Genomic DNA, 12,723 nt, shown 5'->3' with positions numbered 1-12,723 from the left:
TAATAACCATGGTTAATCCTGCTCTTTTGCACATAGGTCAGCCTATATCAGTTACTTACTAATGTTACACTTAGTGTTCTAAACGATAGTGAAACCATGAAGAAACTGATACAAGCTTCATTTAACGTATTTTACAGCAGAAGAAATAGTAAGTGTACAGCAGTTTCGTTCTAATTGTTCTTTTTTTTCCCCTTGTGTTCTTTCTTTACAGTAAACGAAATTATCAGGAATGACCTCTCCAGCACCAATGTCCATTCAGAGCTTGCAATACTGGACTAGTTCAAATCCATACACTTTTAGCTCAGCTGGTATATCAGCTACAGCACAGAGCTGTCGTAACTGAATAAACTGAAGACATTACCTGGTACCACTCTGATCTTCTGCCTTACTGAGTGTTAGGAACTGAAGATTTACCTCTTGCCTACAAAGAAGTATCTCTTCAACCAACGAAACATCTTCTTTAAAGAAAATCATCTCAAGAGGAGAAAAAAAGGGGAGGGAATAAACTCTAAGATGGCACATTTCATGGGATAAAACTGGGAAATTCAACAAAACCTGATGGCTTGTCCCCAGCACTGAGCCTTTTGGCACCACTGGAATTCAACCCTGGAAGTGCCTTATTTTACCAGATTGTGGCATCAGGACATTTTTAATAGGCTTTGAATTTTCTACCATAAAAAGTATTTGTAGGTGCAGAAGCTATAACGCTTGCATTCTGGCAATTGATATTTTAAAAATCACAAGACAGCCGGTTGGAAAGGGAATGACATCCCTGCTCAAAGTCAAATACATTTATGAATTCCAGAATTTCTTCAGCTTTTCCTCTGCTGTAATGTACAGCCTGTTGCCTTATTCTCAGTGCATTTCAAAAGCCTCCCGATTTGTCATCTCAGCTCTTTCTTTTTTTCATATACCGTCCTTATTCTCTGCTAGTGAATCATAGGATTGTTAGTCATAGCATGTTAAGATTTTGATTTTAATCTGGCTTCAGTCATAGCACAAGTATGTTGAATAGCACAAAATAATACGGTTGATGGACAAAAAAATTGAAATCTATCTATTACACGATAGATGTATGTGTATGCATGTACATACATTCTAGTATATATGCATATATTTATATATGACAAGTAATATAGGTGATTGCCTGGCGAGGGCACTGAATTCAGCAATAATTTCCATTTCTGCGAATGCATTTCAGATCCCAAACAATGTTTCAGCTACTTCTGTTGATGGTTTGTTACACCTAAGACAGGTATGCATTTTCTTTCCTCATGCAGTTAAGCAAGCACTTTAGACAGTCAAGAAGGATGCATACAAAATACATAATTATTTACCAAATGGCAAAATATGAATTAAAGAAATTGTAAATACCATTATGAAAGAGTGTAAAATATTTGTTCAATTATAAGATTATTATTCCATGGAAGCCTTATAATTCTCTGCTACATGTACGAAAAATATTACCAAAAAACAAATGTTTAATATGCAATGCTGTACAATATGTTTTCAGATTAGCTAATGTTTATGGCGCACCAGATAGGCTTATAGCGTAGTCTTTAACATTGTATTTTGTACAATCAATTGCTTATTATATAACTAGCAATGACTTCTTATTTCATATAACCAAAAAAAAAATAGAGAGAGCATGGTTTAATTTAAAAATGTTTAACGTTAATATTGTGCCTTAGGAATCAGCGACCCCTACTGGAAATATGCCTGAACAACACCTCTGTGTTGAGGTCGTAACTAATTAACCACAACGTTATAAAAATTGAACAGATTTCACAAAAAAGTGAAATTCTCCTAAACATTTTTTAAATATATTATTCTGTACAATTATGTCTTACTTTCTTTTTTTTAAAATATTGAAAGCCATATATGTCATATTTGCACATTACTGTGAAGACATGAGAATATAATATGGCTCTATGTACATATTATGCTGTTTCTGGTCCTGATAGTAGTCTGTAATTCCCAATCTGTTTAATCCCAGTTATTTACCCTGTGTTTAGCATTGTAGAACTTGCATGAAACATTTCTTGTAGACTGCCATATAAAAAAATAAAAAGTTTGACAGATGTCAGCTTAACTTGTAGTTAGAAAAATAGATCCAATAAAGCAAGTCTGGAAGCTAGTGTTAGAGTGGTTCATTTTATGTTATCTTGAAAAATCTTCCTTTCTCATATAAAATAAGCATTTTTACATTATATACATATATACATATATATCACACGCTCTTCTATTTGAAGCTATTTGCATCCTGCTGCAGCCTACTAATATGCTCATCTTATTAGAGAAGTAAATGTCTTTTGCCAACAGAATCACACTTTTTTCTCCTTCTTTTAAAAGACATTACTGCCAAAGAAATAAAAATTGATATGTGATATAATTCTCAGATACTATTCACTCTGTACTTCAGAAATGTCAATAAAGTGTGAGTGGAGGAACCTATTACAGAAATATCCTTGGTGAGGCTTTGAACCCCTCCTCCCACACACACACTGTCTGCATTTCTGCAATAACTTTAGCAAGATAATCAACTGTATGTTTTGAATATGTTGCACCTCCTTTGTCCTTAATTTTTATTTTTCTTCTTTAACCTATTTTGAAAAAAAAAATCTGTTACTTTTAAGCCTGGATAATGGAAGATTATGCATCTCTTGTATATGTATTCATAAAATAAAAAATGCAAGCAGAAATCTTTCCCTTATGAGTATGATACCTTGTGTTTGTACGTGTGTTGTGGTTGTTAATTTTATTTTAAAAAAACTGTTTTCACCAGGTTTATTTTTTTTGTTTGGTTGGGGGTTTTTTGTTTGTTTGGGGTTTTTTGAAAAATAATGGTTCTGAACTGAGCAATTATTTCCCTGGGAAACAGTTGTTAAAACTTACAAAGTGCCCTTTGCATGTATGTTTAAAAAACAACACAAGCCATTTTCTTTTCTCCATGGATGATTCTCACCTTTAAAAATCCCTAACAGATCAATTTTGAAAAGGAATCAAACAGTACAATATTAGCCTTGCAATCAAATATTTGCATTGTCATTGTATTAATTGCACCACTTTCTGTTCTGTAACCCCCTGGAAGCCTTTCTGAAGTCTATTAGCTGCAGCGGGCAGGATTTGGCCCTGCTGTTTTTAATTCAGCATATGAATGAGGTCTTTATGTTGGATTGGGGGTGTATTGCACACACATAAAGAAAAATTCACTTCACCAAGCCTGTGGGCAGTCTATCTTGCCAAGAGCCAGGATATAGAAGCTTTGTAGTATGGTACCTCGCCCCATAGAATGTTTTGTTTCTTCTGAAAAAAACTAGGAGGATGTGAACATAATCAAAGTTTGGCTGAACTCTCTGAGTTTCTGGGTCATCTCATCAGATGCTGCAGTTGTATGTTACACTGTAACTATGTAACACTGAGTCATCCAAATCACAGGAAAAAAACTGAAAAAAACGGATATAAGTTTATTTGAGTTTAATTAGGAAATATACATAATGAACTACCATTCCACAGTCACCATGACCCTGATTCAGTAAAGCATCTATAATCAGGAAAGCTCTTATGCATGTGCTTAAGTGTTCTACTGAAAAAGGGGTGGACCTATGCATGTGTTTAAATGCTTTCCTGAAACACAGCCTATCTTTGCTTTGCATTTTGTCTTTAAGTTTAGTCTGAGACATTCTCTAGAGATGATATTCAGCCTGCTCTTGTTCCTGTTGAAGTCAATATCAAAATCCTCATTTGACTGCAGTGAGTGCATGATCAGGTCAATGGCAAATCCTGGCGGTGGCGTGCAGGATATGTCATGCCACAGAATAAAGCTGACTGCATCCACACTGTGGTGTGTAGCTACACATATCAGTGAAAGGCTCTGGTCGTGGGGCGCATCGGGCAAATCTCCACTTGTTTCTCCATCTGTAAAATGGAAATTATAATATTTTCCTCACAGAGATGATGTGAGGATTCTTGTTGTGAAGTTTTCTGAAGATGGACATAGTAGGTAGCCTATTACAAATTCTTTGCTACCATTCTATGATTGTGGCCACATTTTATACAAAAATAAAATGTCTGCTCACACACTGAATTCATTTGAGCCACATGTTTTGGTCACAATGCTACCTGACTTTGTATAAGCTTCCCTTTTTTTCCATTGCCACGAATCCCCAAGTCATAATACAGCAGACCCAGCCATGCCAAGTACATCAACCACATCTTGACCATAATTCTTTAAGCAAAAAATTGTCTTTAACAAATTCCTAGCTGACTACATTCATTCATAAGCAAAGCATAAAGTGAATCCCACACATACATCTGGTACTGTTTGACTAAATAGTCTTCCTGGAACTGCGCCTTCCAGATTTCCCTCTAGAGCTGAAAATGGCAAATTTCAAGGAGTTAAATTCCTTGGATAGCTCTGCACTGCCATGAAGCTAAACTTTCCTCTACCATGTGTGTAATTTTACTGTGTTCATCTTTCTCATTTTACTGAATTTGTCTCAATAAAAAAACAACCAAACAAAAACACTCTAGTGAAGTACACAGTTGAGGAGAGAAGTCCAGGGCAACAGCATAAATCATGCTCAGGCAGTCGTCAAATGGGTGTTTTTATAAATTTTTAAAACATGCCAATTTTTCAACATCATGTGCAGATAACTCATTGGGCTGCTCATCAAAACAAAGCATTCCCAGTTTTTCTAACTCATGCACATTTCTCCAACAAACAGATTGACCACTTGACGGTTTTTTATTTGCCTGCATTTTTTCTGCTTTTTCAGTGACCAAGTATTATTCTTTTCTAACTCATTTGATCCTGTTTCAGAAAAAAAAAAAAAAAAGTCTTGATTCTGCTCTTTTCAGGTAGCCAAATTGTATGTTCAGTGCAGATCAGTTACAGATTCACGTACGGTTGGATTCAATTATCAAGCCACTCCTGACTCCAAAACCAACTTTTTTTCTCTTCTTTTTTGGCTAAGACTATATTTTTGGATTGTGCAAACCTGAGGAGATTTAACAGCTGGAAAGAGCTGAGCATCCAAGATTTAAACCCACTGGTAATATTTCTGATGCTTATGGTATACCATGTGAACCTTGGCTTTTACTATTTAAGTCAAAAAGCTGCTTATCCTGGTGCTCATTTAGCTACCTAAACTATAGGGAATTAGGAGTTAACTGTCTGAATGTGCTGATAATTCAGTTTAGTCATTTTAGGGGATGCCAATGTAAACAAAAAGCCGAGGGGGGGAGATATGTGGGTTCCAAATACTCACATGGCATCCGTTCTGCCCTCCCAAAATGTAGAAACTCTTTCAGTCCCACATGTTGCTCCTGAACCCATTTGTTGCCCCCATGTCATTGAACAATAGACAGATTCTGGAGAGAATATAACATAATGTTACAGAACATATTTGCAACAGACATCAAATATCTCATGACCAAATTTATACCTACTGGGGCAGATTCTCCAGTCTGGACTTCATGTACCTGGTGCAGTTTGGGGATAAGGTTTGAAAGATGCTTTATTTCATCTTTGCTCACCCTAGTTCCTAGGGTCACTGGGTACTAGGCCAGTCCCCTGGAAAAATTATTTTAGCTACCCACCACCAGAGGCAGTTCCAGAAGCTGGAAATTGGTGTGCAAGATGGATGCCCCTGTCTTATCCCCTTTCCCTTGGTCACTCCACCTATGCTAAAAGCCAGGAGAGAGGTGGTATAGGAACTCCCAAGGCAGCCATACACCACCAGAGATTTCCATTATGAAGAGGGAATCAATCCTAGAGCTCTTTAAGTCAAAATGAGGCCAAAGAACAGTGCCCTAGTACCAAATTCAAAGCTGGGGTATCTGGATGCAATTCTGTCTTGGCATTAGTGGGAATTGGGTTGCATGTGCCTGGTGTAAGAATGTAGTGAGATTAGTTACCCATCATAGTTCATTCAGTATCTATGTTTTTGTGTACAAAAGGCATATGAACTACACTTCTTGTAAGGTAATTTTTTTTAATTAATGGAGATATCCTATCTCCTAGAACTGGAAGGGACCTTAAAAGGTCATTGAGTCCAGCCCCCCTGCCTTTACTAGCAGAACCAAGTAGTGATTTTGCCCTAGATCCCTAAGTGGCCCCCTCAAGAATTGAACTCACACTGCTGGGTTTAGTAAGCCAACGCTCAAGCCACTGAGCTATCCCTCCCTCCTTGATACATATAAAGGACTTTGAAAGACCAGACCATACATTTTAAAATTGGTGCCCATCCCTGAAAATATTTACAAAAAGGATGCTATCTGAACACACAGCTGTATTTCGTTCCCAGTATTTCAACAAGAGATGGGCCTCACCTATACGATTGACTTTCAAATCCAGTTCACCCAAGGTTCTGGGCATTTTAGGCTTCTGAAATTCTATCAATTCCTTTATATGTGTGATGTTCATCCCCATATGTCATTAACAAAGTATATGTTAGACCTGGTCTGGAATTTCCTGTCTTTTTCAACAGAAAATGCAATTTCTGCAACCTTGAATTTTGTCAGTTTTCCACTAGCAAAATCTAAACGAAATATTTTGTTTTGGCTCCGGTGGACCAACATGTAAACATTTCACATTTTCTAACCAAACTGAATTCTCTATAGGCTGAGCTCTCTGGCTGAACTACATCTCACATAATGCAATACAGGCTCCCTTCCTACTGTGGTGCATCATGGGAGTCACATGACCACAGCCTTTGCTCCACCCATTGATTGGATGCTTTCCTGGAAACTCTTTGTCAGCCTCATGTATTTTTTCTGCTTATCTGGCCCCCTTCCAAAGATTTCTGTCTGGGTGGGGGAAATGTGATGTACTGTTTTCAGCCTGCTGGGATACTTTGTTTTATGGTAAGCTCCTTTTATGTTTTGCCCTATTAAATAGATTGGCTTTAGCCAGATAATGACAATATACCTTGGGGAATACTGAATGAGTTTCAGTCATGCCTTTAGCTTCCTGCTGGGCAACTCAACATTAACTCCGTCCTCATAACAGCACACAAGGGAAATAGGTAGGGAAGCCAGAAAAGGCCTAGTGTTCCATCAAGTGTTCAAATACCATGATGACACACAGTGTATTAAAACCTAATCTATAGGTAGATTAGGCAAATAGCTACCACGCCCCAAAAATGTCTTCTGGCATATCCCTTAGACCATTCACAGCAAATCAAAAAAATATTTATTTTTCAAATAGTAGTGACTCTGGGCAGAGCAGCCAGTGAGACTTTTAAAATACTGCAACAAACTGAATGGACTACAGTTTTCTCCTGGATGAATTAGAACTGCTCCACTTTGTGTCATTGGTGCCTACTAACAGCTACCGCTGATTCGTGCTTAGCCCATGGGCCTATGCTTTTGGAGGAGGAGACTTTGAATTCCATCCTAACTACTGCTGCGGCCACATAGTAACAATCATGACTTTCCTTGGTGCCCATGCAGTTGTTTATAGTACACCATACCTTAGCTCACATTGTTTGACTTGAGCTAAGTCAGAGAGAGAGGAGAGCAGCCAAAGGCAAGGCAAAAATTGTTAGAGTTGTGCAATGCCTGGTCAGCAAACTTGTGCCCATGGATACTTTTTCTAGGTGGACACACTTGGCTATAATGAATGCAGAGAGACCAGGGTTACTAGAGCCAAGGTGACTCTGCAGGTGCTTTGGCATTAGGAAACTCATCAAGGACCAGACCAGTAACACGCTCTGTGGGTCTGATTTTCAGAGCATCCAGAACTGCAATTGAAAGCAATAGCTGTTAAAAAGTTGAAACTCCAGTTTGACTATAATTGTACTTTTATGCCCTTTTAGGTGGCTCTGTCACTCGTTATGAATTGCAACAAATCTGTACCCATCCAGCAGTGGCACAGTAGTTGTTATCGTGTACACACAGCCATGTAGAGCCTCCTAATAACAGAGGAGATAGACAGACAGACTAGCGTGGACACCCTCCCAAAGAATGTTGTCTGGCCTAGGTGATCACAGTGGTTCCTTCTGGGCTTAGAATTGATGAATGTGACCATTCAGAAAGTGAAACACAAACACGGGCTTAAAAAATGTCTTCCATGCCTCTTAAAATGTACAATTCTTTCTATCAACATGTTTTAACCATAAATAATCAAATGAGCCCAATCCCACAGCCATGGAAGTTAATGGCAAAATTCCCCTTGACTTCAGTGGGTGCAGGATTGGGTCCTGATAAGACATCTAAGGCAAAGGTTCTCAAACTGAGGGTTATGAGCCCCCAGGGGGGTCACAAGGTGGTTACATGGGGGTCGCGAGCTGTCAGCTCCATGGGGCTGACAGCCCTGAACCCCCATTAAATTAAATCCCCCCCATTTTTAATTTATAATATGGGGTCACACTCAGAGGCTTGCTGTGTGAAGGGGGTCACCAATATAGAAAGTTTGAAAACCACTGATCTAAGGATTGAGAAGTGAGCCTTTTAGTTTCATGATGCGAAACACCCTGGAAAAATAAGGGATGCAGTACAAATTTCTTCTTTCAATTGGATTAAGCATTTTCCTGTAATAAATGCTCAGTGGCTCTGTGAAGGCTACCATCATGCAGTTCCTCGTTAAATAGGGTGTACTGGGGTCAGCTGTGTTTGCAGACGGGAAGAGGAAGTTTGTGCACAGAAACAAGCAAGCAGCACAGAGTGAGAGGAGGTGAAAAGTCACATGGCTGCTAATTGGTGGTTTAGTCTAGCAAAACATGAAGAAAGTGTAAGCAAGGGAGTAAAGAAGAGTTTTAGTTTTATAAAGTCCTCTGCACTATGCCCAAGCAAAGACAGGAGCTGTGAGTGAACAAAGCCAAAGTTAAAAGAAAAAGAAAGGAAGGAAGGACTCATAGTATAAAGCTACTATGAGCGGGAAATTCCTTTTTGGAATTGCATGAAAGAATATACCAAACCTTATTCCTTAGCAGTAGAGATTGTTGGGATATTATAACTAGGAGTCCACCATGTGGAAGCATCAACATTATGACAATCTAAGCGGACCTTCACTCAATCCATGGAGCTCAGTGGTATAAGCTGTGCTCTGTCCTGAACTAACATCTGAAAGACCTGTGTTTCATTGCAGAGCCCAGTCAATTTCCTCTGCTTAGCAGTATTGCAGATCCAATGCACCTGTCTCCTATAAGGGAGGGAGTGTCTTATGTTGCTCAGTACTGAGCTACTTAAGGAACTGTACTGATGGATTCTGAGGAGTCCTTTCCAAGAAGCCTTCTTGGTCAGCAGTGTTGTTATCACGACCCTTAGACACTGATGTTGCAAGTATACTCTGAAAGTGATAATGTAAAAATTACACCTTTTTTACACAACTGTGATAATACTCCCAGTGTGTATTTACTGCTGTCATATCTGTTAGCTTCACTGAAGTCTATATTGCTTTTACACCTGGTAGCATAGTAGAATCAACACTGCTAAAAGGGAATGAAGTGGATTCTGTTTCAGTTTATGTATGAACAAACTTATTTGGTATGTTCCAATTTGGCTTGTGCAGGTGCCATCAAAGGCAGAATTTGGTCTGCAGCTCCTTTATCAGTGATGATGAAGGGGAAGGAAAAAACTCAGCTTGATGTCCATATTCCAAGGAGAGTTTGCAGGAATCGATGTAAGTAATACTTTAAAAAAAAAAACTTTTAAACTGGCCACTGGTGATCTGTAAATCACTGAGAGACAATAAATATAGAACCCCCATGCTGCTATTTCTATGGCTACCTTTTTTGGAGCTGTAGTGTGCTTTAAAGATGGAAGCATTTTATGTCTTCTTTTTTGCTTGTGGACACAGTGAGGTACTGTATGTTTGCAGACAGTTTCAGGTGACGTTAATCAGATTACTCCATTTAACATCAGTGCATGTCATGAAACTGAGCCTGAGTAGCTCTTTGAAAATATAGGTTGAAGTAGATATTTCTGGTTTGTTGTTTTCTGTACAGAATGTACCAGCATTATTTTAGCTAGTCAAATTCAAGTGTATACACAAGATGAGAAGAGTGCAGTTCTTAGTCTAGAATATTAGTCAGATCTTTTATGTTAACATTCATAATGGACGTGTCTTTTTGTCTTCTTTAAATAAACTATCTAGGAATTCTGAATTACAGTTAAGACATCTTCAGTGCTAATAGCTAAAAGGAAAGGAATTGGGGAATTTTATGAATGTCTGTTAAACTGCGGGGCGTGATTGCCTTAAAATAAAGATAACTCCTTGCTCATTTCCTCCTAATTATAAATTAGTGAGTGTGTATGTTTATGTAAATACTGCCGCCCTCTCCTGGGTGGAATCAGGAGTGTTCAGCTATATGGCTTCATACAATGAAGAGCGAACAAAGCATCTCCTTTATTCAAGTGTATAAGAACGGGGTTTTTGAAGGAAGTTCTGAGTTCAGGCCTCTCTTACTCCAAGAAGTTCAGTGTGGCCATGTTGGACAGCATGCATCTTAGCGTGGCAGCTGCTATAAACTGTTGGTTCTGTCTTACTGGTAGCCATTGAGATGGAAGTTATGCAGAAGGGGCAACAATGTGGGACATAACTTATCTGTAGCTCAGGCTCATGGTGGAGTCACCTCTTTAAAAAATAGTGTATTAAACCGCAAATGAACTGAACGAATTACACTAATATTCTTCATATAAACAAAATAACATTGGAAAAGCCCCCGCCGTGCACTGACCTCCATGAACAGCATCGTATTGAGCCGGTTGGCATACTTTAACAGCTGGGTTTTCCTTTGTACAATAAAAAGGTAACATGATAAAGAGAGATGTGGTTGTTATTGCTCATTGGCTTGGCAATGATATTGAATGTGCACGTTCATGGACAGACACCCAGTGGACTGGGGAGACTTACATTTAGGCTCTGTGACTACTAGACACTACTGCTACTGATAGCAGGATTTTTCACCTGTAAACAATGAAACACGAAAAATGTTATGCAAAATACTCCCATAGTAGGATGGTGAGGATTAGTGAGAAAGCACGTGTTGCTCTCCGCTCAGGCATTGTGATGTAAAACCCCATTAAAAACATAAGGGAAGTGCGCTAAGGAACACAGGCTTACTCAAAACAAGGGCAAGTTTAGACATCTCGCTCTTCCATTAACTGCAGTAGCCATGTCAAATCAGCCAGAAAATCTGTTCCATTTTAGTAGGTCATTAGAACTCCCATACACTGAGATGTAAAATAAATCACAATATCTAGGTACTACAGTGAAAGGCACGTTCACTGTAGATAGATGCTTAGATATAGTAATAAACTTTCACCTACATATCCCCAACCCAAAATAGACATACCTGTACCAAAGTTAAAGTTCAGAAATGGAGCTTGTTTCCAGCAATAATAATGGAAATTAAGTATTTTTAAAATTCATATAACATATTTCAGGGAAGTATTATGTTAATGTATGAAATGTATAACATTTGTAGTAAATATAATGCTGTGCATGACACTTGAAGGTTGTAAACTAGTGCTCATGAGCAGGGATGGCACATTAGTTATCACTGCTACCTAGTGGCCTGGTGAATGACCTAAAACCCTAATGTTTCCCCTTCCTCTTCTCCACACCCAGAATCATGAGATGTAGGAATAATAAACATGCCCTGTGCTGTCGTCTGACACACTGAAACACTGAGATTACAGTACAATCCTGCAGGATATAAATCTCACGGATGCTGTCAGGTGATAGAAAATGCAGAAAGGCCATTTCTTTCGGTGCAAACTCCTTATCAGTGTAATGTATCTGAACAGTTTAGATTGAAAGAAAAGACACTGAGTCAACCTGACCTCAGATTTCATAGATTTTGCACAGAAACTCATTATTTGGTAGTCTCTCTGGTGGCTGTCGAGGGGAACATCAGAAATTATAGGGCATTTTTTAAAAGAGCAGAGGACAACCCCAGGGTTCTGACTGACGTCTGTCTTCCTATGTAATAGACCCTTCTAATATCTTTGCTTGTATGTGAGACTTACTGCTGAGGGCCTGAGAGCTGCTACATTTTTCTGCAGAATCAAGGCACTCCCAGTGTCTGAAACAGTACTTTGTAAAGCACTTTAGGTTATCTTGAGTATCAAAGAACATCTATAAACCTCAATTCTAGTTTCTTCTTCTGTGTTTTTAAGTATACTTCAAAGAGCTGAATGCATGCATATAAGCCTCTCATTTGTTTTACCAGATCCCAATTGCTATTTCTAAAACTGCTTGAGCATTTTAGGTAACAGGCTAATGAAAACTCTGGGTATCCCACTTTGCCTCCAGATTTGTATACCTCATTCTGCCATGGCTATGGATGGCCTCAAGCCTATGCTACCTCTGGGGTTGCAAAGAGCTCCAGACATCCAGGAGCTTTGCACCAAACAGCAAATAATTCCAATAACCAAGTTACTGACTGACCACCCGCTCTTTCAGAGGCCGGGGGTCCCCTTCTCCCTGTTCATCTTCTCTGTTCCTTCCCTGTCTGTGGTCTGGCACTAGGATGCAGGCTGGCAAGGCCCCAAGCCAGCTTTCCTCCCTGCTTTGCTTGTTATGCTCCTGGCTGGCTTGCATATGTGCTAGCAGCCTTTGCACGCACTGCCAGATGGGGAGTTGTCATCAGTATATAGAGTTTAGTGGGTGGGGCCACCACAGGTAGGGAGGGAGCTGGATGACATTCTGCCCACCCTGCTCTGTATAAAGCCCCAAATAAACCTAGTGTTGATCCTGACCATAGAAAGTAGCTT

At 39.1% G+C, this 12,723-nt stretch overlaps 1 protein-coding gene and 2 long non-coding RNA genes across 7 annotated transcripts in view; 2 read left to right on the top strand and 1 right to left on the bottom strand.

Annotated features, from left to right (window-relative positions):
* The window catches only part of NFATC1 (nuclear factor of activated T cells 1), a 143,992-nt gene extending 142,354 nt beyond the window's left edge, over positions 1 to 1,638 (top strand). For all 5 annotated transcript variants that reach the window (XM_039525290.1, XM_039525288.1, XM_039525286.1 and 2 more), the window contains one exon: positions 212 to 1,638. In XM_039525290.1, coding sequence (XP_039381224.1) covers positions 212 to 279 — 68 coding nt within the window. In that variant the 3' untranslated portion in view covers positions 280 to 1,638. The remainder of the gene's footprint in view (positions 1 to 211) is intronic.
* A 1,938-nt stretch (positions 1,639 to 3,576) lies between these two features.
* LOC120399159 lies at positions 3,577 to 9,059 on the bottom strand. The gene is made up of 3 exons (XR_005594997.1): positions 8,922 to 9,059; positions 5,271 to 5,373; positions 3,577 to 3,918 (listed from the first exon to the last, which is right to left on the bottom strand). It is a non-coding gene; the product is annotated as an uncharacterized LOC120399159 (long non-coding RNA).
* A 170-nt stretch (positions 9,060 to 9,229) lies between these two features.
* The window catches only part of LOC120399157, a 74,934-nt gene continuing 71,440 nt past the window's right edge, over positions 9,230 to 12,723 (top strand). The window contains exons 1-2 of the long non-coding RNA XR_005594994.1: positions 9,230 to 9,306; positions 9,515 to 9,625. This is a non-coding gene — a long non-coding RNA (uncharacterized LOC120399157). The remainder of the gene's footprint in view (positions 9,307 to 9,514; positions 9,626 to 12,723) is intronic.

The sequence above is a fragment of the Mauremys reevesii genome, linkage group 2, assembly GCF_016161935.1.
Source record: "Mauremys reevesii isolate NIE-2019 linkage group 2, ASM1616193v1, whole genome shotgun sequence".
Taxonomy (NCBI): Eukaryota; Metazoa; Chordata; order Testudines; family Geoemydidae; genus Mauremys; species Mauremys reevesii.
This window is presented reverse-complemented; position numbering and strand designations above follow the sequence as displayed.